Source organism: Ranitomeya imitator, chromosome 10, assembly GCF_032444005.1.
Source record: "Ranitomeya imitator isolate aRanImi1 chromosome 10, aRanImi1.pri, whole genome shotgun sequence".
Classification (NCBI taxonomy): Eukaryota; Metazoa; Chordata; class Amphibia; order Anura; family Dendrobatidae; genus Ranitomeya; species Ranitomeya imitator.
In genome coordinates, this window is record NC_091291.1 from 31,508,700 (window position 1) to 31,535,559 (window position 26,860).

The window sequence follows — 26,860 nt, forward strand, 5'->3', positions numbered from 1 at the left end:
GGAATGGGGGGGCTGATGAGGAGCTGTGTGGGGAATAGGGGGATAATGAGCAGCTATGTGGGGAATAGGGGATGATGAGACACTGTGCTGGGAATGGGGGATGATGAGGAGCTGTGTGGGGAATGGGGAGATGATGAGGAGCTGTGTGGGGAATGGGGGGATGATGAGACGCTGTGTGGGGAATGGGGGGGCTGATGAGGAGCTGTGTGGGGAATAGGGGGATGATGAGACACTGTGTGGAGAATAGGGGGCTGATGAGACGCTGTCTAGGGAATGGGGAGATGATGAGGAGCTGTGTGGGGAATAGGGGGATGATGAGCAGCTGTGTGGGGAATAGGGGCATGATGAGACACTGTGTTAGGTATGGGGGTTGATGAGACACTGTGTTGGGAATGGGGGATGATGAGGAGCTGTGTGGGGAATAGGGGGATGATGAGACGCTGTGTGGAGAATAGGGGGCTGATGAGACGCTGTGTGGGGAATGGGGAGATGATGAGGAGCTGTGTGGGGAATAGGGGGATGATGAGCAGCTGTGTGGGGAATGGGGGATGATGAGACACTGTGTTGGGAATGGGGGATGATGAGGAGCTGTGTGGGGAATAGGGGGATGATGAGCAGCTGTGTGGGGAATAGGGGCATGATGAGCAGCTGTGTGGGGAATGGGTGATGATGAGACACTGTGTTGGGAATGGGGGATGATGAGGAGCTGTGTGGGGAATGGGGGGATGATGAGCAGCTGTGTGGGGAATGGGTGATGATGAGACACTGTGTTGGGAATGGGGGATGATGAGCAGCTGTGTGGGGAATAGGGGGATGATGAACAGCTGTGTGGGGAATGGGTGATGATGAGACACTGTGTTGGGAATGGGGGATGATGAACAGCTGTGTGGGGAATGGGGGGATGATGAGACGCTGTGTGGGGAATGGGGGGCTGATGAGACGCTGTGTGGGGAATAAGGGGATGATAAGACACTGTGTGGGGAATGGGGGGATGATGAGGAGCTGTGTGGGGAATGGGGGGATGATGAGATGCTGTGTTGGGAATGGGGGATGATGAGATGCTGTGTGGGGAATAGGGGGCTGATGAGACGCTGTGTTGGGAATGGGGGATGATGAAGAGCTGTGTGGGGAATAGGGGCATGATGAGACACTGTGTTAGGTATGGGGGTTGATGAGACACTGTGTTGGGAATGGGGGATGATGAGGAGCTGTGTGGGGAATAGGGGGATGATGAGACGCTGTGTGGAGAATAGGGGGCTGATGAGACGCTGTGTGGGGAATGGGGAGATGATGAGGAGCTGTGTGGGGAATAGGGGGATGATGAGCAGCTGTGTGGGGAATGGGGGATGATGAGACACTGTGTTGGGAATGGGGGATGATGAGGAGCTGTGTGGGGAATAGGGGGATGATGAGCAGCTGTGTGGGGAATAGGGGCATGATGAGCAGCTGTGTGGGGAATGGGTGATGATGAGACACTGTTGGGAATGGGGGATGATGAGGAGCTGTGTGGGGAATGGGGGGATGATGAGCAGCTGTGTGGGGAATGGGTGATGATGAGACACTGTGTTGGGAATGGGGGATGATGAGCAGCTGTGTGGGGAATAGGGGGATGATGAACAGCTGTGTGGGGAATGGGTGATGATGAGACACTGTGTTGGGAATGGGGGATGATGAACAGCTGTGTGGGGAATGGGGGGATGATGAGACGCTGTGTGGGGAATGGGGGGCTGATGAGACGCTGTGTGGGGAATAAGGGGATGATAAGACACTGTGTGGGGAATGGGGGGATGATGAGGAGCTGTGTGGGGAATGGGGGGATGATGAGATGCTGTGTTGGGAATGGGGGATGATGAGATGCTGTGTGGGGAATAGGGGGCTGATGAGACGCTGTGTTGGGAATGGGGGATGATGAAGAGCTGTGTGGGGAATAGGGGGATGATGAGACACTGTGTTGGGAATGGGGGATGATGAGACAACACTGTGTTGGGAATGGGGGATGATGAGGAGCTGTGTGGGGAATAGGGGGATGATGAGACACTGTGTTGGGAATGGGGGATGATGAGACAACACTGTGTTGGGAATGGGGGATGATGAGACGCTGTGTGGAGAATAGGGGGTTGATGAGACGCTGTGTGGGGAATGGGGAGATGATGAGGAGCTGTGTGGGGGATAGGGGGATGATGAGCAGCTGTGTGGGGAATGGGGGATGATGAGACACTGTGTTGGGAATGGGGGATGATGAGCAGCTGTGTGGGGAATGGGGGGATGATGAGACGCTGTGTGGGGAATGGGGGGCTGATGAGACGCTGTGTGGGGAATAGGGGGATGATAAGACACTGTGTGGGGAATGGGGGGATGATGAGGAGCTGTGTGGGGAATGGGGGATGATGAGACACTGTGTTGGGAATGGGGGATGATGAGGAGCTGTGTGGGGAATAGGGGGCTGATGAGACGCTGTGTGGGGAATAGGGGGCTGATGAGACGCTGTGTGGGGAATGGGATGATGAGGTGTCAGTATCTAGTCCTGGAATCTGTTTCTCTTGCCCTTAGACTTGCCCTTAGACTTGCCCTTAGTTAACATGGATCTTGATGTTTCACGTCGGCCATCTTGCTTCCTGCCAAAGTTTGTATATAAAGCCAGCACCTGCTCTGTTTCATTGCTTGTGTATTATGTTTTGGACCTTGTTCCTCTGCAGCCCCAAGCAGGACTTACTATCCCTGTTGGTCCTTTCCTAACGGCGGAGTCCTCTGCCAACCTGCACGTCTGGATCCCTGCCTGCTGACAAAGTGATTGCTGGACACCTGATTCAGAAACCTCTGACTGACCACACCTGCGGTGAAGTAAGAACTCCAGCCAGCTTGTGTGTTCCTCTGCTCTGCAAGAGACTGTGTCAGTGCTGGATATTCTTGTGCACTCATTGCTCAGTGACTTTGCATGCTGTGTCGCAGAGTATCAGCTCTGCTATTACTGTTTATCAGATTGACTGAACATTTATCTGGACTTACATGCTATATTGCATTCAGATCACAAATACAATTCTGCTTGTTCAAACCAATGTGTCTGCAGTCTCTTTGACCTAGCCACTGGTGTCCAGTTGTATCCACTAGGGTTGAGCGACTTGAACTTTTTTAGGGTCGAGTCAGGTTTCGCGAAACCCGACTATCTCTAAAGTCGAGTCGAGTGAAATCGGCCGAGTATGGCGAAAAGTCGGGGATCGACCGAAACACGAAACCCAATGCAAAGTCAATGGGATTTCTCTCTCTCTCTCTCTCTCTCTCTCTCTAAAAGCTGGTGTTGCACATTTCAAATCGCTACAGTGCACAAGCGACAAGATGACGATAGGCGTCCACGCCCCTAAGACCTATGTCATCACTCTACCCACGCTCCTTCATTGGCTGAAAAAATGGCGCCAAGCGCGTCATACGAAACGCGACTTTGGCGCGAAAGTCGCGTACCGCATGGCCGACCCCACACAGGGATCGGGTCGGGTTTCATGAAACCCGACTTTGCCAAAAGTCGGCGACTTTTGAAAATGAACGATCCGTTTCGCTCAACCCTAGTATCCACTAGTATCGTGACATGAGGAGCTATGTGGGGAATGGGGGATGATGAGACGCTGTGTGGGGAATGGGGGGATGATGAGCTGTGTGGGGAATGGGGGATGATGAGACGCTGTGTGGGGAATGGGATGATGAGACGCTGTGTGGGGAATGAGGGGAATGATGGGGAGCTGTGTGGGGAATGGGGGGATTTATTGCGTGGGGAGATTTGGATAAGAGATGGGGGGATTTAAGGACACAAAATAAAGAGCAAAGGGGGAGATGGGGGGCATATATGAGGAAACAGTACAGGGGAATGGCTTGGCATGTATGAGGAAACAGTACGGGGGAATGAGAGCATGTATGAGGAAACATGTATGCGGGTGACTGCAGACTTCTGAATTCTCACAATGCGCACTGCACGCTGTCAGGATTCTCTCATGCTGGCGATTTACATACATGCGGTCACGTGCTGACTAGACATGTGTGGCCTCATTCAATGAAAATGAACTGAGCGAGGCCGGGAACGTCTAGTCGGAATGTGGTCAGAAGTACACAAATCACATGCTTGTGCTGACATGACTGTCCACAGGCAAGGGAGAATCCTAAAAGTGTGCAGTGCATGCGTTGTGAGAATTCAGAAGCTGCGATCTCAGGATTCAGCTCTGCAGGTTCCAGTAGTCGTCACATGGACACGTCAATCATATGTGATTTTCATACTTATGGTCCTGTGACAATGAGCTTCTCTTCTCTGTTTTTCACTGAACATTGAGAGCATTAGGGAGAGGAGCTCGTGGGTACATGACTAAGTGTGAAAATCGCACATGTCCTGGGGGGGGGGGGGTGTGGGGCGCCAAAATGAATTCTTGCCCCGGGTACCAGGAACCCTAGATATGCCTCTGCTAGTGTTCATCAGCTAAGCCAAGTAAATCCATAGATTCTGTTTGGTTTTCCATAAAGCCCCATTTTCCATGGTTGGTCTCTCCGTTTTCGGTCTGAAGATCTCTTGGGTAGTGACAGAAGTTGAAAGGACCTTGTACACGGTGGCTGCAATGATGCACCATTTCCAGATTTTGATCTAAAGGAAAAACATATATTATTCTCTAAGATAACACCTGTCAGTTGGGACGTGTTCCCACTTCTCTTGCCCAGGTTTCATAACTATCAGCACATTATCTGCTCCACGAGCAATTACTTCAGCAGGTTCTGGAAGATCTTTGTCCCCCAGTTATTTCACCCAGATTTTTGCACCATCATTGTTAGGATGAGAGGATCTAAATCCTTTATCTCCTCTGACTGTCACAACCGTAGGGGCCCTTCCTTTGACCACCAGCTTTTTAGGGATAGCCAGTACCAGTAATATGCTATCCTATCTCCCTTCTGTATTAGCATGTCACTTCCTCCACTATTCATTAAAAGTACTTTAATTTCTCCCTGATAATCCTGGTCTACCACTTCTCCCATTATCTGAATCCCCTTTAAGGCCAAGTCTGACCTTGGGGCTATAAGACCAAAATGCTCAGGTGGCATTTGTAAGCCTATAGCAGTCCTGATTGTTTTTACAACTCTATCTTCTAATCTCAATTCCTCATGGGAGTATAGATCTAGTCCTGCTGCCTGTGGGGTAGCTCTTAGTGATGGACGAGCACTAAAATGCTCGGGTGCTCATTGCTCGGGTCAAGCAAATTGGAATACCTTTTTGTCCCGTTTTCAATTTTTGGCGGTTTTGAAAAAGGTTTTGGTTGAATTGGGATTTGATTCTGGGTCCTACGGGTCTCATTCTTTTAGAATTGGGGCCGCTATGGAGGCAGACGGTTTGGGTTTAGGAGCCGAAGTGATTAAACGGATTGGGCGATGGAATTCTAATCGTTATTTGACTTACGTACGTCGTTAGGCGTTTAAGGGTGTATTGAGTTTGCTGGTATATAATTGTTGTTCTGTTTTTTAGGTCGGCCCCCATTATTGACCTGGATTTTCGGACATTCGTTCGTGTATTGGGGTGCGGCGCGGGCCGACGCCAGGCCGGACGGCAGGCAGTTAGGTTTTCGTCGCGATACGGTAGAGATTTGATGGTTGGGGTTTCGGGGTATGCTATTGAACAGGGTGTTGTCAGAATTTTCCCGGGCTGCGCGTTTGGTTAGAGCTCTGGATATTTTACTGGTGCACGTGGGGGGGAATGACTTGGGTACGAAACCGGTTAGGGAGTTGATCAGGGACATCTGTTTTGATTTGTTGAGATTGTGGGACTCTTATCCGGGAGTTGTGACGGTGTGGTCTGACATCGTGCCTAGGAAGCAATGGAGACTGGCTCGATCCTTGAAAGGCATTAATAGGGCCAGGATAAAACTTAATAGGGCAGTGGCAAAGTTTGTATCCAGGAATGGGGGAATTGCAGTGAGGCATTTTGAGTTGGAGGCTGGGGTCGGTAATTTCTGGAGAGAAGATGGTGTGCACCTGAATGATATCGGTATTGATTTGTGGCGCTCGCCCTGCAGGAGGGAGTCAAAAGGGCATTGGCGGTGGTGGGGTACTCACGAGCCTGAGGTGGTCAGGGCTGTTCGTGGATGGCAGGGGGGCGGGGTTCTTAGAGTTGGTGATGTTTTATTGGAGGAAGGTCAATTGGATGGGGGTTGATCTGGCTTGTGGTTACGGGCTCTGGACGGTGGTTGTCCTCGGGAGCTTTGGGGTTTTTTGGTCTGCCCTGAAAAGGGTTACATGGTGCCCTCGAGCTGGTGGTCACGGCTGAGGGTAGAAAAGTGTTGGTTAAAAAAGTTTGGGGGCATTTTTTGCCTATATATGATGCCAGATCTTTTAGCTCCAAGAACGCTCCCCCTCAAGTTTTTCAGATATTTCTGTTATAATTATAATAATTAATTGTTGTTTGTTAATAAACTGGCCGCTGTGGCCAAAATTATCCAAAGAATTTAATGTGTTATGTCTTTATTGCATAATTAGTGTTAAGTGGGGGGTTGCGGAATTTTGTTTGGCCACAAGTGGCTAGTTTGGGGGGTGATGCTGGGGAGAAAAAAATCCCAAATGGGCTATGCGCGGTCAAGATGGGGGCTGGAATGGGCGCAGCTGGATGGAGGCCCCCCATGACTGCGTTGCCATGGGAGGTTTTTTTTGCCATATTGTTTTTTGAAACACCGTGAGGGGATTGGCTGTAGGGGAATGGGGGAGGAGTTAGGGGGCTGGAGACGGGCGACAAGGGGGGAAAAGTGTGGGAAAAATTGCCATTCACAAGGAGAAGACAGCGGGAAAAGCCCACCCACCCTCCCTCTTTTTCAGGGATGTTTAGTAGTGTTATGGTGGTCGTTTAACCATTCTTAAGGGATGGGTGATGTTGTTTGTTTTATAATTTTTCATGATATTTTTCATTGTCACAGTGGCAAGTGGGGCGGGGGGTGGGGTTCTTGGAGTCGGTGATGTTTTATTGGAGGAAGGTCAATTGGATGGGGATGGATCTGGCTTTGGGTTACGTCTCACAGAGATACTACAATGCTCAATATGTGGTCTGTATTTTTTTATTTTTTTACCCCAAAATACTGTATAGAACTAGGGTAACACACCACAAAAAAGGTGAATGTTGGCCTGAAATGCCCAACTTTCTAGCCCACAGATAGATCAGGCTTCTGACCGAGATACCACAATGCTCAATATCTGACCTGTATTGTTTCTTTTTTTAACAAAAAAATACTGTATAGAACTAGGGTAACAGACAGCAAATACAGTGGAATGGAGGCAAGAAATGCCCATCTTTGAAGCCCACAGATAGATCAGGCTTCTGACAGAAACCACAATGCTCAATATGTGGCCTGTAATTTTGTATTTTTTATCCCAAAATACTGTATAGCACTACTGTAGCAAACAGCAAATACAGTGGAATGGAGGCCTGAAATGCCCAAATTTGTATTCCACATATAGATCATGCATCTGACAGAGATACCACAATGCTCAATATGTGGCCTGTATTTCTGTATTTTTTACCACAAAATACTGTATAAAATTAGGGTAACACGCCTCAAAAAAGATGAATAGAGGCCTGACATGCTTAAATTTGTAGCCCACAGATAGATCAGGCATCTGACAGATATACCACAATGCTCAATATGTGGCCTGTATTTTTTTGTTTTTTTTCCCCTCAAAATAGTGTATAAAACTTGAGTAACAGACACCAAATACAGTGGAATGGAGGCCTGAAATGCCCAAATGTCTAGCCCACAGAAAGATCAGGTGTCTGACAGAGATACCACAAAGCTCATTACAAGCAGTCCCTCGCCAGCTTCAAGTCTGCGCTCACTGCCGCAAAACAAACTTACTTCTCATCCCTCATATCCTCCCTGTCCCACAACCCTAAACAGCTTTTCAACACTTTCAATTCTCTACTCCGTCCCCCCGCACCTCCTCCTTCCCCCCTCATTTCTGCTGATGACTTCGCCTCTTTCTTTAAACAGAAGATCGATACGATCAGAGAAAGCTTTGGCCCACAGCGCCCACTGCCCCTCTTAGCTGCTCAACCCTGCTCCTCCAAAACCAGCTTCTCCACCATGACAGAAGATCAGCTCTCCACCCTCCTGTCAAGATCACACCTCACCACCTGCACGCTTGACCCGCTCCCATCCCACCTCATCCCTAACCTTTCCACGGTCTTCATCCCAACCCTAACGCACCTCTTCAACCTCTCACTCACAACAGGTGTCTTTCCCTCATCCTTCAAGCATGCCAAGATCACACCCATCCTCAAAAAGCCCTCCCTCGACCCATCCTCTGTGTCTAGCTATCGCCCGATATCTCTTCTCCCTTATGCCTCCAAATTGCTGGAGCAACACGTCCATCTTGAACTGTCCTCCCACTTCTCCTCCTGCTCCCTCTTTGATCGGTTACAATCAGGCTTCCGTTCCCATCACTCAACTGAAACTGCCCTAACTAAAGTCACCAATGACCTACTAACTGCCAGGAGCAAGCGACACTACTCTGTCCTCCTTCTCCTGGACTTGTCTTCTGCCTTTGACACTGTAGACCACTCCCTTTTGCTACAAATCCTCTCATCCCTTGGCATCACAGACTTGGCCCTTTCCTGGATCTCGTCATATCTGACAGACCGAACATTCAGTGTCTCCCTCCCCCACACCACCTCCTCACTTCGCCCCTTGTCAGTCGGTGTTCCTCAAGGCTCTGTTCTAGGACCCCTACTCTTCTCCATCTACACTTTCGGCCTGGGACAGCTCATAGAATCCCACGGTATGCAGTACCATCTCTACGCTGACGACACGCAGATCTACCTCTCCGGACCTGACCTCTCCTCCTTGCTTACCAAAATCCCGCACTGTCTGTCTGCCATTTCAGCCTTCTTTTCTGCTCGCTTTCTACAACTGAACATGGACAAAACAGAATTCATCATCTTTCCCCCATCTCACTCTACCCCTCCACCAGACCTATCCATCAATGTCAATGGCTGCTCACTATCCCCAGTCCCACACGCCCGGTGCCTCGGGGTGATCCTCGACTCTGCCCTCTCTTTCAAGCCACATATCCAAGCCCTTGCCTCCTCCTGTCGTCTCAAACTCAAAAATATTTCCCGGATCTGTGCTTTCCTTGACCGCAACACTGCAAAAACGCTAGTGCATGCCCTTATCATCTCCCGCCTCGACTACTGCAACCTCCTACTCTCTGGACTCCCCTCTAGCACTCTGGCACCACTCCAATCCATCCTACACTCTGCTGCCCGACTAATCCACCTGTCCCCCCGCTATTCCCCAGCCTCTCCCCTGTGTCAAGCCCTTCACTGGCTTCCTATCGCCCAGAGACTCCAGTTCAAAACCCTCACACTGACATACAAAGCCATCCACAACCTGTCTCCTCCATACATCTGTGACATGGTCTCCCGGTACCTACCTACACGCGACCTCCGGTCCTCCCAAGACCTCCTTCTCTACTCCCCTCTCATCTCTTCTTCCCATAACCGCATCCAAGACTTCTCCCGTGCTTCCCCCATACTCTGGAACTCTCTACCCCAACACATCAGACTTGCGCCTACCATAGAAACCTTCAAAAAGAACCTGAAGACTCATCTCTTCCGACAAGCCTACAGCCTGCAGTGATCCTCAACCTACTGAACAGCCGCACAGCCAGCTCTTCCCTCTCCTAGTGTATCCTCACCCACCCCCTGCAGACTATGAGCCCTCGCGGGCAGGGTCCTCCCTCCTTATGTACTCGTGTGCCTTGTTATCTGCTCATGTTTAATGTATTTGTCTATATTTGCCCCGTATTCACATGTAAAGCGCCATGGAATAAATGGCGCTATAAAAATGTATAATAATAATAATAATAATAATTATGTGGCCTGTATTTTTGTATTTTTTACCCCAAAATACTGTATAGAACAAGGGTAACAGACAGCAAATAAAGTGGAATGGAGGCCTGGAATGCCCACAATTGTAGCCCACAGATAGATCAGGAGTCTGACAGAAATACCACAGTGCTCAATATGTGGCCTAGATTTTTGTTTTTAACTGAAAAATACTGTATAGAACTAGGGTAGCACACTGCAAAAAAGTGAACGTAGGCCTGAAATGCCAAAATGTGTAGCCCACGGATAGATCAGGGCTCTGAAAGAGATACCATAATGCTCAAAATGTGGCCTATATGTTTGCAATTTTCACCCCCCAATACTGTATAGAATTAGGGTAACACAGCAAATACAGTGGAATGGAGGCCTGAGATGCCCAAATTTGTAACCCACAGATAGATTAGGCATCTGACAGAGATAAAGAAAAAAGATTTAAAGCCAGCTCACCAGTAACCACCGCAGGTGCACGGAACTCCGCTGCAGGCAGACGTGTTTTTCATCAGGAAAAAAAAAAAAGGGGGGTTGAATTCCAGCTCCTTAAAATAAACTGTATATTCGTACAATAATAAAAACCAAATGTACAAGGTGTACAAGCTCCCTCGGGTATGTGCCCGTAGATGACAGAGGCTATACGGCAACGCGTTTCGATCTAGATGATCTTTATCAAAGCCATACCATGATCTGGCTGTCCACCTCTATATGAGGGAACTCATCCAACCAGATCACTGCTATCAATCACATGACAAATTGAAAGGTCCTGACATAAAACCAATAGTGAACACATACAAACAATGCTTAAAATATTCACCCCAAAATCAACAATAATGCAGCATGATTTCATTTCGCTTATTTAATCCCATCGGGAATCGAGTATTCAACTGGAAAATCCAATATGGTTCTTGCGTGAGGAGACAACGCCTGGCTTCTCCACCGCGAGGAGACATATTAACCCGTTCTATTCCCTGGACCTGGAAGCATGTTGTACTGCGGGCATGGTGCGTAACAAAATGTCTAGATGCTGCTGATATATTTCTATTTGCATTATGAGTATTGCCTATATCATATAAATGTTCCTTAATGCGTGTTTTTAATTTCCTGGACGTGCACCCCACATAAGACAGGTTGCAATCTTTACAATCAATCTTATACACTATATTAGTGGAATAGCAGTTAATATACTGCTTAGTATCAAATTTGACTGTTCCATCCGCGTTGTAAAAAGTTTTAGCCACAACAGCATATTTACAAGTACTACAATTATTTGTGCCACATCTGAAAAACCCTGTATAATTTAACCAGGTTTTTGTGCATTTTTTGGGGACATTACCAGTTCCTTGCGATTTTTTTTTCATCCACAATCCTCTTTGCCCGATTAATTGTCCACTGAGGATATTTGCGATATTTTAATTTATTTTCCACCTGTCCAAATTCTCCCTTTAAATCCCCCTCCAAACTACAGTTCCGTTTAGTCCTGGTAAACTCACCCACCGGGATTGATTTAATAGTATGCTTGCTGTGGCTACTATTAGCATGTAGGATGGTATTACCCCTCACTGGCTTATGGAATGTTCTAGTGATAATGTTCTGATCTATATATCCCATGAGTTCCAGGTCCAAAAAAGAGGTATTTGTACTGTCATGCCTGTATGTGAATTTAATATTATTACTCATTCTGATTGAGATAATCCATGAAGTGTGGTATGGCAGACACATCCCCCTCCCAGATAATGAGGGTATCATCTATGTATCTGCCATACCACACCACATGTTCCAAATACAGATTGGCCACAGAAAAAACACACTCCATCTCCCAAAAGGCCATCACCAAATTTGCAAGGGAGGGTGAATACTTGGCACCCATGGCACCCATGGCCAAGAGTGTTCAAAGCAGTCATCAAAGCAAAAGGTGGCTACTTTGAAGAACCTAGAATATAAGACATAATTTCAGTTGTTTCACACTTTTTTGTTAAGTATATAATTCCACATGTGTTAATTCATAGTTTTGATGTCTTCAGTGTGAATTTACAATTTTCATAGTCATGAAAATACAGAAAAATCTTTAAATGAGAAGGTGTGTCCAAACTTTTGGTCTGTACTGTATATCCACACACACATACATGTGTATATATATTACATAGTCTCCTTTATTATGTATATTGCCGTACCTTATTATACAGTGCCCTCTCTTTTTATGTACAATACTGTCCCTTACATATTTACATATTAGATAATATAGAACCCTGTTTTTTATTACATACCGTCCTGTCTTGTTAGCTGTATAATGCAATGACGACTGATGGGAGCATGGGAAAGCTTCTTTTCTAATGGAGGAGCCGATGGACTGGTCTTCTGGTCACCGGCTCCTCCATCAGCAGTCATTTTATATTTAACAAGAGAGGGGACTATGTAATAACAAAATTAACAAGAATACACCATGTAAGAGACAGTACTGTACATAACCTCAGAGGAACTACCCCTGATGAAGCTGCTGCGGGCAGCGACACGCGTTGGGCTGTGCGGACATTACCACACTCTATTGGGTAAATATGGGTTATGCATGTTTTTGATCATTATAATGTGACTAGCTATTGAACCCGTTCTACGCCCGGGTGGCGAGCATTTATATTGGTATATTGTCTCCATCCTGGTATGTGCTGCTCCATCCTGCGTCCCCATCCTGTCATGCGCTGCTCCATCCTGCGTCGCCATCCTGTCATGTGCTGCTCCATCCTGCGTCCCCATCCTGTCATGCGCTGCTCCATCCTGCGTCCCCATCCTGTCATGCGCTGCTCCCATCCTGTGATGCGCTGCTCCCATCCTGCGTCCCCATCCTGTCATGTGCTGCTCCATCCTGCGTCCCCATCCTGTCATGCGCTGCTCCATCATGCGTCCCCATCCTGTCATGCGCTGCTCCATCCTGCGTCCCCATCCTTATGTGCTGCTCCATCCTGCGTCCCCATCCTTATGTACTGCTGCATCCTGCGTCCCCATCCTTATGTGCTGCTGCATCCTGCGTCCCCATCCTTATGTTCATGCTGCATCCTGCGTCCCCATCCTTATGTTCATGCTGCATCCTGCGTCCCCATCCTTATGTTCATGCTGCATCCTGCGTCCCCATCCTTATGTGCTGCTCCATCCTGCGTCCCCATCCTTATGTGCTGCTCCATCCTGCGTCCCCATCCTTATGTGCTGCTCCATCCTGCGTCCCCATCCTGATGTGCTGCTCCATCCTGCGTCCCCATCCTTATGTGCTGCTCCATCCTGCGTCCCCATCCTTATGTGCTGCTCCATCCTGCGTCCCCATCCTGTTATGTGCTGCTCCATCCTGCGTCCCCATCCTTATGTGCTGCTCCATCCTGCGTCCCCATCCTTATGTGCTGCTCCATCCTGCGTCCCCATCCTTATGTGCTGCTCCATCCTGCGTCCCCATCCTTATGTGCTGCTCCCATCCTGCGTCCCCATCCTTATGTGCTGCTCCATCCTGCGTCCCCATCCTGATGTGCTGCTCCATCCTGCGTCCCCATCCTTATGTGCTGCTCCATCCTGCGTCCCCATCCTTATGTGCTGCTCCATCCTGCGTCCCCATCCTTATGTGCTGCTCCATCCTGCGTCCCCATCCTTATGTGCTGCTCCATCCTGCGTCCCCATCCTGTTATGTGCTGCTCCATCCTGGGTCCCCATCCTTATGTGCTGCCCCATCCTGCGTCCCCATCCTTATGTGCTGCTCCATCCTGCGTCCCCATCCTTATGTGCTGCTCCATCCTGCGTCCCCATCCTTATGTGCTGCTCCATCCTGCGTCCCCATCCTTATGTGCTGCTCCATCCTGCGTCCCCATCCTTATGTGCTGCTCCATCCTGCGTCCCCATCCTTATGTGCTGCTCCATCCTGCGTCCCCATCCTTATGTGCTGCTCCATCCTGCGTCCCCATCCTTATGTGCTGCTCCATCCTGCGTCCCCATCCTTATGTGCTGCTCCATCCTGCGTCCCCATCCTTATGTGCTGCTCCATCCTGCGTCCCCATCCTTATGTGCTGCTCCCATCCTGCGTCCCCATCCTTATGTGCTGCTCCATCCTGCGTCCCCATCCTGATGTGCTGCTCCATCCTGCGTCCCCATCCTTATGTGCTGCTCCATCCTGCGTCCCCATCCTTATGTGCTGCTCCATCCTGCGTCCCCATCCTTATGTGCTGCTCCATCCTGCGTCCCCATCCTTATGTGCTGCTCCATCCTGCGTCCCCATCCTGTTATGTGCTGCTCCATCCTGTGTCCCCATCCTTATGTGCTGCTCCATCCTGCGTCCCCATCCTTATGTGCTGCTCCATCCTGCGTCCCCATCCTTATGTGCTGCTCCATCCTGCGTCCCCATCCTTATGTGCTGCTCCATCCTGCGTCCCCATCCTTATGTGCTGCTCCATCCTGCGTCCCCATCCTTATGTGCTGCTCCATCCTGCGTCCCCATCCTTATGTGCTGCTCCATCCTGCGTCCCCATCCTTATGTGCTGCTCCATCCTGCGTCCCCATCCTTATGTGCTGCTCCATCCTGCGTCCCCATCCTCTTATGTGCTGCTCCATCCTGCGTCCCCATCCTGTTATGTGCTGCTCCATCCTGCGTCCCCATCCTTATGTGCTGCTCCATCCTGCGTCCCCATCCTTATGTGCTGCTCCATCCTGCGTCCCCATCCTTATGTGCTGCTCCATCCGGCGTCCCCATCCTTATGTGCTGCTCCATCCTGCGTCCCCATCCTTATGTGCTGCTCCATCCTGCGTCCCCATCCTTATGTGCTGCTCCATCCTGCGTCCCCATCCTCTTATGTGCTGCTCCATCCTGCGTCCCCATCCTGTTATGTGCTGCTCCATCCTGCGTCCCCATCCTTATGTGCTGCTCCATCCTGCGTCCCCATCCTTATGTGCTGCTCCATCCTGCGTCCCCATCCTTATGTGCTGCTCCATCCGGCGTCCCCATCCTTATGTGCTGCTCCATCCTGCGTCCCCATCCTTATGTGCTGCTCCATCCTGCGTCCCCATCCTGTTATGTGCTGCTCCATCCTGCGTCCCCATCCTTATGTGCTGCTCCATCCTGCGTCCCCATACTGTTAAGTGCTGCTCCATCCTGCGTCCCCATCCTTATGTGCTGCTCCATCCTGCGTCCCCATCCTTATGTGCTGCTCCATCCTGCGTCCCCATCCTTATGTGCTGCTCCATCCTGCGTCCCCATCCTTATGTGCTGCTCCATCCTGCGTCCCCATACTGTTAAGTGCTGCTCCATCCTGCGTCCCCATCCTTATGTGCTGCTCCATCCTGCGTCCCCATCCTTATGTGCTGCTCCATCCTGCGTCCCCATCCTTATGTGCTGCTCCATCCTGCGTCCCCATCCTTATGTGCTGCTCCATCCTGCGTCCCCATCCTTATGTGCTGCTCCATCCTGCGTCCCCATCCTTATGTGCTGCTCCATCCTGCGTCCCCATCCTTATGTGCTGCTCCATCCTGCGTCCCCATCCTTATGTGCTGCTCCATCCTGCGTCCCCATACTGCCTCTGACCCGCTCGGCGCCGAGTGCTGGGGGGCCTGAGCAGGCGGGGACACCGGCACGCTGTGGGGGTCAGGTGCCGGTATCGCCGCCAGCTCAGGCCCCCCAGCACTTCCTATACTCACCTGTCCGGCGTTCCAGCGCTGAGCGGCGCCATCTTCCCGGTCTCCTGGCTGTGACTGTTCAGTCAGAGGGCGGCGCCGGCGCGCATTAAGCGTGTCACCGCACCCTCTGAACTGAAGGTCACAGGCCGAAGACCGGGAAGATGGCGCCGCTCAGCGATGGAACGGGGACAGGTGAATATAGGCCGATACTCACCCTCCTGGCGGTCCCTGCTTCTGCGGTGGAGATCGCGGTGTGCGTTCAGTGTGAACGCACACCGCGATCTCCCGGGAGCGTCGCTCTGTGAGGCCCAGACTGCGCCGGCGCTTGCGCTTGCGCAGTCTATAGAGGCTTCGGACAGAGTGACGCTCCCAGCGTTATATTATAGATACTGATGTGAGTGGGAGTCCTTTCTATCCATGTGATACTCACATCTCACTGCTGGGCAGATTCCTGCCTTATTAGTTCTCTCATTCTTGCACATGATTGCATAATTCGCCATTTTTCAGTTTGATCCCTCTGGTGGTGGTCTCTTTATTCAATATCATTATTAAATTTTGCATTGTATTATACATAGAAAATATTTTTTGCCTGCTCACCATTTTTTGTATGTTTTCATACTTTTGTTTTTAATTGTTTTTAGATGTCAACTCTTGTTGGCAATTTGTTGTCTTAATAAAGCCTCCACTATTGATTAAACATCCAAAACACTGTTTCTCTTTGCTTGTGTTCACATTGTCTTAGCACATTGTCTGCACTAAGCTATATGAATTGTTTGATATTTTGTGGTGCCCACCATTTTCCATATATCGATAACATCAGAGGAAGCTATATAATAAGGGATGGCACCATATATGACTAGAGAGGATGGTCCGTAATAAGGGGCGATGTTCTACATAATAAAAGAGGAAAGTATGTAACTAAGGATGGTGTTATACAGAATTACTGAGCACACTATATACTAAGGGACTGTGTTATACATAATAAGTACGTACACTCTATACTAAGGGACTGTGTTAGATATAATAAGCGATAATAACATCTCCCTCCACCTCCCCCTGTTCCTAAGTCCATTATAAGTCCCCTTCTTTCAATCCCAATCCCCCACACCCACCATTGTCCTCCTCCCCCGCATCCCATTATTATCCTCTCCCCACTCCTTCATTGCCAATTCCACCACCTCCATCATTTCCTCCTCCCACACCACCCCCATCATTGTCTTTTCCCCCACCACTCCCATCATTGCCCATTTCACCACTTCCATCATTTCCTCCTCCCCCACTCCCCCCATTATTGCCCTTTCCACCACCATCATTGTCCTTTCCACCACCACCATCATTGCATTCTACCCTACCACCCCATCATTGCCCTCTCCATCACCCCATCATTGCCCTTTCCACCACCTCCATCACAGCCTTCTCCTCCACCACCCCCATCATTGCCTCCTTCCCCACCACTCCCATTGTCTTTTCTACTACCACCATCATTGCCTTCTCCCGCACCTCCATCATTGTTTTCTCCCCCACCACCCCATCATTGCCATTTCCACCACCACCATCATTGCCTTCTCTCACACCTACATCATTGCTTTCTCCCCCACCACCCCATCATTGCCCATTCCACCATCTCCATCATTTCCTCCTCCCCCAACACCCCATCATTGCCCATTCCACCACCTCCATTATTTCCTCCTCTCCCACCATGCCCATCATTGCCATTTCCACCACATCTATCATTTTCTTCTCCCCCACCATCTCCATCCATGCCCATTCCACCACCTCAATCATTTTCTCCCCACTCCACCACCACCATTGTCCTTTCCAGCCCCACCATCCTTGCCCATTCCACTACCTCAATCATTTCCTCCCCCCACCCCCCATTATTGCCCTTTCCACCACCTCCATCATTGTCTTCTCCCCCACCACCCCCATCATTGTCCATTCCACCACCTCCAGGCTGCACATGCATTGTGTCCACCCATGACGCTTTGCGGCCAGCCAATCACTGTAATGCCACAACCAAGATGGCTACGGCATTACAGTGTGTGACAGACAATCCTTGCATGCTGATTGGCTCTTTAAAGAGTGCCAAACATGCAGGGCGGAGACCTAAGCTCCCACCGAGCAAACCCGGAAATGCACGGTGCTCGCCAATTACCGTGAGTACAGCGATGCTCAGGCGAATAACGAGCATTACCGAGTATGCGAGCTCATCACTAATTAGTATGTGTGAAATCTGCAGCAAAAACGCTGAAAGAATTGACATTCTGCAGATTTAAATCTGCAAGTCACAAATAAGCAACGTGTGCACGAGATTTCAGCTTTCTCATGCACTTTGCTGGCATCAGGAAACCCTTCAGGTTTTGCGACAAATCTGACAAAAAGGCAACAAATCTGCAATGTGTACACAGGTCCTTAGTACTCCTTACACTTCTCAAACGTGTTATGTCTGAAATTCATTAATACTCTATCATGTCATGTATGGATGGGTCTGAAATAATATTTAAAGTGAACCAATGATATTTTTTTTAATTTCTACTTGCAATATATCTAGAGAAAGGCAAATTGTTGTGGTCATGAATAGTTGCCTTTTTTCCTATTGATTAAGTGAAGAATAAAAGAGCTTTTTGCAAAAGTGAAGTAAACATTACACACATATACACTGCAATACGGCTACAGTCAGGGGTTGATCAAGCCATGGCAGGTGTTAGGGGAAAGCAAATTGGGCAAGTGCCTAGGGCCTCATCTTGACAGGGGTCTCCTGCTTTGCTCCAGCTCCTTCTCTCTGCAGCAGCTTCCCGCTCCTGCCCTTTTGCTTCTGTTTCCAAGCCACAGCATCAGGAGAGCAACATTAAAAGCGGCCAATCAGGTCAATGACATCCGCTACTCAGTCATAAAATGTCGATAGAAAATCCTCAATCATTCACAAATGAAGTCACATGGTTCGTAATAACCAATTACCTTTCAAAGCCCCCGATTTTAGACGAGGGGCTTTTCGAACCTTAGAATTGTGATAGGATGGAGAGAACTACACCGAGGGTACCAGGTATTAAGGTCACCACAAATATTAGCTTTAAAGGGAATGTGTGATCCAAAAATGTCATATGAATTAAAATTTTTATTTGTGTCAAAATTATTTTTTTTAAATAAGGGGAGAAAGAAGACACCACTGCTCATTGTGGGGGCATAGGGAGGTGAGTTTCAGTTTATTTTGCTTTTACTGGAAGGGCATGGAAGACTCAAAGGGAGAGGAGTGAGTTAGAGGGGCTTTTTACTATTTATGGGGTAAAAATAGGGGCACTACGTGAAGGCACAGAAAGGGGCACGATTCTAGCTGCATGACAAGGGCACTGCTGCTATGTGAAGGCAAGTGAGGGGGACTATTAATGTTTGGTGGCACAGTGCATAAACTATTACTATGTGCTGGTACAACAGGGTCACTGTTACTCTGTTGGCAAAATGATTATGTGAATGCACAATGTGGGAATAAGGGGTGCATTCGTGCACTTGTATTCGTGTATTTTTATTCAAAGTACTTTTTTTTCTAAGTACTCGGCAGTTATAACATGGCAGAATATAATCAAGCATCTCTTCTCTCTTCATACAGGTAAACAGATCATTCATTCTCTGAGCTGAAATATCCTGCATGTCTATTGCTCCAGTCCCTGACAGCAAGCAGCTTGAATGGTAAACAGATCATTCATTCTCTGAGCTGAAATATCCTGCATGTCTATTGCTCCAGTCCCTGACAGCAAGCAGCTTGAATGGTAAACAGATCATTCATTCTCTGAGCTGAAATATCCTGCATGTCTATTGCTCCAGTCCCTGACAGCAAGCAGCTTGAATGGTATCTGAGTCATTCCATCTTCGGCATTGAATCCTGCATATATCTATATATGTTAGTCATCCTATTATGCATTTTTTGTGTTTATAGATATTTAATCTGACTTTGCATGTCCTTACTCAGCGAGATCACATAACTGTTTCAAAGTGGTCTATGATCCATGTAGACCTGGACATTTGTTTATCTGATCACTACATTTATTGTGTCCTGTTGTCTCAACTGAGTTTGATTGATTGCTAACGAGCTTTAACACAAAAAAAAAAAAAAAAAATAGGAAGATCTAAGGGCTAGCCTTCTATAAATGTAGACTTAGCTTGGGGAAGCATTCATGCAGGGGTGCATTCGTGCACTTGTATTCGTGTATTTTTATTCAAAGTACTTTTTTTTCTAAGTACTCGGCAGTTATAACATGGCAGAATATAATCAAGCATCTCTTCTCTCTTCATACAGGTAAACAGATCATTCATTCTCTGAGCTGAAATATCCTGCATGTCTATTGCTCCAGTCCCTGACAGCAAGCAGCTTGAATGGTAAACAGATCATTCATTCTCTGAGCTGAAATATCCTGCATGTCTATTGCTCCAGTCCCTGACAGCAAGCAGCTTGAATGGTAAACAGATCATTCATTCTCTGAGCTGAAATATCCTGCATGTCTATTGCTCCAGTCCCTGACAGCAAGCAGCTTGAATGGTAAACAGATCATTCATTCTCTGAGCTGAAATATCCTGCATGTCTATTGCTCCAGTCCCTGACAGCAAGCAGCTTGAATGGTATCTGAGTCATTCCATCTTCGGCATTGAATCCTGCATATATCTATATATGTTAGTCATCCTATTATGCATTTTTTGTGTTTATAGATATTTAATCTGACTTTGCATGTCCTTACTCAGCGAGATCACATAACTGTTTCAAAGTGGTCTATGATCCATGTAGACCTGGACATTTGTTTATCTGATCACTACATTTATTGTGTCCTGTTGTCTCAACTGAGTTTGATTGATTGCTAACGAGCTTTAACACAAAAAAAAAAAAAAAAAATAGGAAGATCTAAGGGCTAGCCTTCTATAAATGTAGACTTAGCTTGGGGAAGCATTCATGCAGGGGTGCATTCGTGCACTTGTATTCGTGTATTTTTATTCAAAGTACTTTTTTTTCTAAGTACTCGGCAGTTATAACATGGCAGAATATAATCAAGCATCTCTTCTCTCTTCATACAGGTAAACAAATCATTCATTCTCTGAGCTGAAATATCCTGCATGTCTATTGCTCCAGTCCCTGACAGCAAGCAGCTTGAATGGTAAACAGATCATTCATTCTCTGAGCTGAAATATCCTGCATGTCTATTGCTCCAGTCCCTGACAGCAAGCAGCTTGAATGGTATCTGAGTCATTCCATCTTCGGCATTGAATCCTGCATATATCTATATATGTTAGTCATCCTATTATGCATTTTTTGTGTTTATAGATATTTAATCTGACTTTGCATGTCCTTACTCAGCGAGATCACATAACTGTTTCAAAGTGGTCTATGATCCATGTAGACCTGGACATTTGTTTATCTGATCACTACATTTATTGTGTCCTGTTGTCTCAACTGAGTTTGATTGATTGCTAACGAGCTTTAACACAAAAAAAAAAAAAAAAAAAATAGGAAGATCTAAGGGCTAGCCTTCTATAAATGTAGACTTAGCTTGGGGAAGCATTCATGCAGGGGTGCATTCGTGCACTTGTATTCGTGTATTTTTATTCAAAGTACTTTTTTTTCTAAGTACTCGGCAGTTATAACATGGCAGAATATAATCAAGCATCTCTTCTCTCTTCATACAGGTAAACAGATCATTCATTCTCTGAGCTGAAATATCCTGCATGTCTATTGCTCCAGTCCCTGACAGCAAGCAGCTTGAATGGTATCTGAGTCATTCCATCTTCGGCATTGAATCCTGCATATATCTATATATGTTAGTCATCCTATTATGCATTTTTTGTGTTTATAGATATTTAATCTGACTTTGCATGTCCTTACTCAGCGAGATCACATAACTGTTTCAAAGTGGTCTATGATCCATGTAGACCTGGACATTTGTTTATCTGATCACTACATTTATTGTGTCCTGTTGTCTCAACTGAGTTTGATTGATTGCTAACGAGCTTTAACACAAAAAAAAAAAAAAAAAAATCGGAAGATCTAAGGGCTAGCCTTCTATAAATGTAGACTTAGCTTGGGGAAGCATTCATGCAGGGGTGCATTCGTGCACTTGTATTCGTGTATTTTTATTCAAAGTACTTTTTTTTCTAAGTACTCGGCAGTTATAACATGGCAGAATATAATCAAGCATCTCTTCTCTCTTCATACAGGTAAACAGATCATTCATTCTCTGAGCTGAAATATCCTGCATGTCTATTGCTCCAGTCCCTGACAGCAAGCAGCTTGAATGGTAAACAGATCATTCATTCTCTGAGCTGAAATATCCTGCATGTCTATTGCTCCAGTCCCTGACAGCAAGCAGCTTGAATGGTATCTGAGTCATTCCATCTTCGGCATTGAATCCTGCATATATCTATATATGTTAGTCATCCTATTATGCATTTTTTGTGTTTATAGATATTTAATCTGACTTTGCATGTCCTTACTCAGCGAGATCACATAACTGTTTCAAAGTGGTCTATGATCCATGTAGACCTGGACATTTGTTTATCTGATCACTACATTTATTGTGTCCTGTTGTCTCAACTGAGTTTGATTGATTGCTAACGAGCTTTAACACAAAAAAAAAAAAAAAAAAATCGGAAGATCTAAGGGCTAGCCTTCTATAAATGTAGACTTAGCTTGGGGAAGCATTCATGCAGGGGTGCATTCGTGCACTTGTATTCGTGTATTTTTATTCAAAGTACTTTTTTTTCTAAGTACTCGGCAGTTATAACATGGCAGAATATAATCAAGCATCTCTTCTCTCTTCATACAGGTAAACAGATCATTCATTCTCTGAGCTGAAATATCCTGCATGTCTATTGCTCCAGTCCCTGACAGCAAGCAGCTTGAATGGTAAACAGATCATTCATTCTCTGAGCTGAAATATCCTGCATGTCTATTGCTCCAGTCCCTGACAGCAAGCAGCTTGAATGGTAAACAGATCATTCATTCTCTGAGCTGAAATATCCTGCATGTCTATTGCTCCAGTCCCTGACAGCAAGCAGCTTGAATGGTATCTGAGTCATTCCATCTTCGGCATTGAATCCTGCATATATCTATATATGTTAGTCATCCTATTATGCATTTTTTGTGTTTATAGATATTTAATCTGACTTTGCATGTCCTTACTCAGCGAGATCACATAACTGTTTCAAAGTGGTCTATGATCCATGTAGACCTGGACATTTGTTTATCTGATCACTACATTTATTGTGTCCTGTTGTCTCAACTGAGTTTGATTGATTGCTAACGAGCTTTAACACAAAAAAAAAAAAAAAAAAATAGGAAGATCTAAGGGCTAGCCTTCTATAAATGTCGACTTAGCTTGGGGAAGCATTCATGCAGGGGTGCATTCGTGCACTTGTATTCGTGTATTTTTATTCAAAGTACTTTTTTTTCTAAGTACTCGGCAGTTATAACATGGCAGTTAGACAGGGCAGGAGACAGGTAAGACAATCTAAATCTATTCCCTATTCACTTGAAACAACACAAATACTCACCATATTTATTTGCATATTCTATATCCTGGCTGCTGCATTCACTCACATTCACCGCCCTTGCATTAACTCTCTACACTCCATCCATATCGGCCCCTCTGTCCTTGCCTCTCCTATGTATAGCACTCATGCTCTGTTCACATTGCTTAGCAGCGCAGATCCATTCAGTCCCACCATCCAACACAAGAGACGCTCTCACAAATCACTTAACCATCTGCTCACTCTTTCGATCCTCCTCCTCCAAGTTGCTGGAGACATCTCTCCAAACCCCGGCCCCCCATGTTATAGCCAGTCAAACCTCCCAATTGCTACACCCAGAAACCCCTCTAACCTTATTAATATTCCCTGCATGCCTTCTGTCTCTTTGAATTGTGCCCTTTGGAATTCTCGCTCTGTGTGTAATAAACTCTCCTTCATTCATGACTTCTTCCTTTCTAATTCTCTTAATCTCCTGGCTCTTACTGAAACCTGGATCCAGCAGTCAGACACCACTGCTGCTGCTGCTCTTTCATATGGTGCACTACACTTTTCTCATACCCCAAGATCGGACAACAGAGCAGGTGGAGGCGTTGGTCTGCTCCTTTCACCAAAATGTACTTTCCAAGTTATCCCCCAAGTACCCTCACTTGTCTTACCTTCCTTTGAGGTCCATGTGGTCAGACTCTACGTCCCCTTCTCCATGCGAGTGGTGGTGGTGTATCGTCCTCCCGGCCCCTCTCATCAGTTCCTGGATCACTTTGCCACCTGGCTTCCACACTTTCTTTCCTGTGACACCCCCACCCTTATCATGGGTGATTTCAACATCCCTATTGCCTCTCCCCTCTCCCCATCTGCTTCTCACCTTTTGGCTCTAACCTCCTCTTTCGGCCTCTCGCAGCATACTAACTCGCCAACACATGAAGATGGAAACTCCCTTGACTTGGTCTTCTCCCGGCTTTGCTCAGTGGATGATTTCACAAACTCCCCTCTCCCACTCTCTGACCACCACCTTCTTTCATTCTCTATCAAGAACTGCCATCCCGCTCAGGTCACCCCCACTTTCCACACTTATAGAAACATACAGGCCATTAACACCCAGGAACTTATGAAGAACTTGCAGTCCTCATTGGCCCCAATCTCCTCCATCTCATGTCCTGATTCTGCTCTGAAGCATTACAATGAAACCCTGCAAAGTGCCCTGGATGAAGCTGCTCCTCCTATACATAAAACAACTCGGCACAGACGGCAACAACCGTGGCACACGCTGCAAACACGTTTCCTGCAGCGGTGCTCCAGGTGCGCAGAACGTCTGTGGAGAAAATCTAATCTACCCGAAGATTTCATCCATTATAAGTTCATGCTAAAGACATACAATTCTGCCCTTCACCTCTCCAAACAAACCTACTTCAACACCCTCATCACCTCCCTGTCCAATAACCCTAAACGTCTCTTTGACACGTTCCAGTCCCTACTCAACCCAAGAGCGCAGGCCCCAACCACGGATCTCCGTGCTGACAATCTGGCCAATTACTTCAAAGAAAAAATTGACCATATTCGACAGGAAATCATCTCCCAATCTCTTCATACCATGCACTGTCCTCCCTCCCCCACTGCATCTAGTTCACTCTCTGACTTTGAACCAGTTACAGAAGAAGAAGTAAGCAGGCTCCTTGCATCTTCTCGCCCGACCACTTGCACCAGTGACCCCATTCCGTCACATTTCCTCCAGTCCCTTTCCCCGGCTGTCACCTCTCACCTAACAAAAATATTCAACCTTTCCCTCACTTCCGGTATTTTTCCCTCCTCATTTAAGCATGCCATCATACATCCATTACTTAAAAAACCATCCCTCGACCAAAACTGTGCCGCTAATTATAGACCTGTCTCTAATCTTCCCTTCATCTCTAAACTCCTCGAACGCCTGGTCCACTCCCGTCTTACCCGCTATCTCTCAGATAACTCTCTTCTCGACCCTCTTCAATCTGGTTTCCGCTCTTTACACTCTACTGAAACTGCCCTCACTAAAGTCTCTAATGACCTACTAACAGCTAAATCTAATGGTCACTACTCCATGCTAATTCTCTTGGATCTCTCTGCAGCATTTGATACTGTGGATCATCAGCTCCTCCTCACTATGCTCCGCTCCATCGGAGCGGAGCATAGAGGCACAAAGGGGCATTATTGCAAGGGTCAGATGGGGCACTATTACAATGTGGAGACACAACAGGGTCACTGTTACTCTGTGGGGGCACAAATAGGGCATTATAAGCATGTGGAGGCACAATGTTGGCAAAGTTGTCATGTGAATGCAGGATATGGGAATAATTATTGTTTAAGGCACAAAGGGGGCATTACAACAAGGGTCCAATGGGGCACTATTACTAAATGGAGGCAGAGATCATGCACTATTACTGTGCGGGGCACTGATGGGGCACTATTACTAAATGGAGGCAGAGATCATGCACTATTACTGTGCGGGGAACAGATGGGGCACTATTACTAAATGGAGACAGAGATTACTATTACTGTGTGGGGGCATAGAAAGGGTTACTGTTACTAAATGGAGACAGAGATTACTATTACTGTGTGGGGGCATAGAAGGGTTACTATTACTAAATGGAGACAGAGATTACTATTACTGTGTGGGGGAATAGAAGGGTTACTATTACTAAATGGAGACAGAGATTACTATTACTGTGTGGGGGCATAGAAGGTTTACTATTACTAAATGGAGACAGAGATTACTATTACTGTGTGGGGGCATAGAAGGGTTACTATTACTAAATGGAGGTAGAGATTACTATTACTGTGTGGGGCATATAAGGGTTACTATTACTAAATGAAGGCGGTGATTATTATTACTGTGTGGGGGCATAGAAGGGTTACTATTACTAAATGGAGACAGAGATTACTATTACTGTGTGGGGACATAGAAGGGTTACTATTACTAAATGGAGGTAGAGATTACTATTACTGTGTGGGGGCATAGAAGGGTTACTATTACTAAATGGAGACAGAGATTACTAATACTGTGTGGGGGCATAGAAGGGTTACTATTACTAAATGAAGGCGGTGATTATTATTACTGTGGGGGCATAGAAGGGTTACTATTACTGTGTGGGGGCATAGAAGGGTTACTATTACTAAATGGAGACAGAGATTACTATTACTGTGTGGGGGCATAGAAGGGTTACTATTACTAAATGAAGGCGGTGATTATTATTACTGTGTGGGGGCATAGAAGGGTTACTATTACTAAATAGAGACAGAGATTACTATTACTGTGTGGGGGCATAGAAGGGTTACTATTACTAAATGGAGGTAGAGATTACTATTACTGTGTGGGGGCATAGAAGGGTTACTATTACTAAATGGAGACAGAGATTACTATTACTGTGTGGGGGCATAGAAGGGTTACTATTACTAAATGGAGACAGAGATTACTATTACTGTGTGGGGGCATAGAAGGGTTACTATTACTAAATGAAGGCGGTGATTATTATTACTGTGTGGGGGCATAGAAGGGTTACTATTACTAAATAGAGACAGAGATTACTATTACTGTGTGGGGGCATAGAAGGGTTACTATTACTAAATGAAGGCGGTGATTATTATTACTGTGTGGGGGCATAGAAGGGTTACTATTACTAAATGGAGACAGAGATTACTATTACTGTGTGGGGGCATAGAAGGGTTACTATTACTAAATGGAGGTAGAGATTACTATTACTGTGTGGGGGCATAGAAGGGTTACTATTACTAAATGGAGACAGAGATTACTAATACTGTGTGGGGGCATAGAAGGGTTACTATTACTAAATGAAGGCAGTGATT

General features: G+C 46.8%; 1 protein-coding gene across 1 annotated transcript in view; it reads right to left on the reverse strand.

Annotated features, from left to right (window-relative positions):
- Nucleotides 1-4,380: 4,380 nt before the first annotated feature.
- The window catches only part of LOC138651330 (galactoside alpha-(1,2)-fucosyltransferase 2-like), a 31,071-nt gene continuing 8,591 nt past the window's right edge, over nt 4,381-26,860 (reverse strand). Inside the window, exon 4 of the mRNA XM_069741434.1 lies at nt 4,381-4,618. Within this exon, the coding sequence (XP_069597535.1) occupies nt 4,443-4,618 (176 nt within the window). The 3' untranslated portion in view covers nt 4,381-4,442. The remainder of the gene's footprint in view (nt 4,619-26,860) is intronic.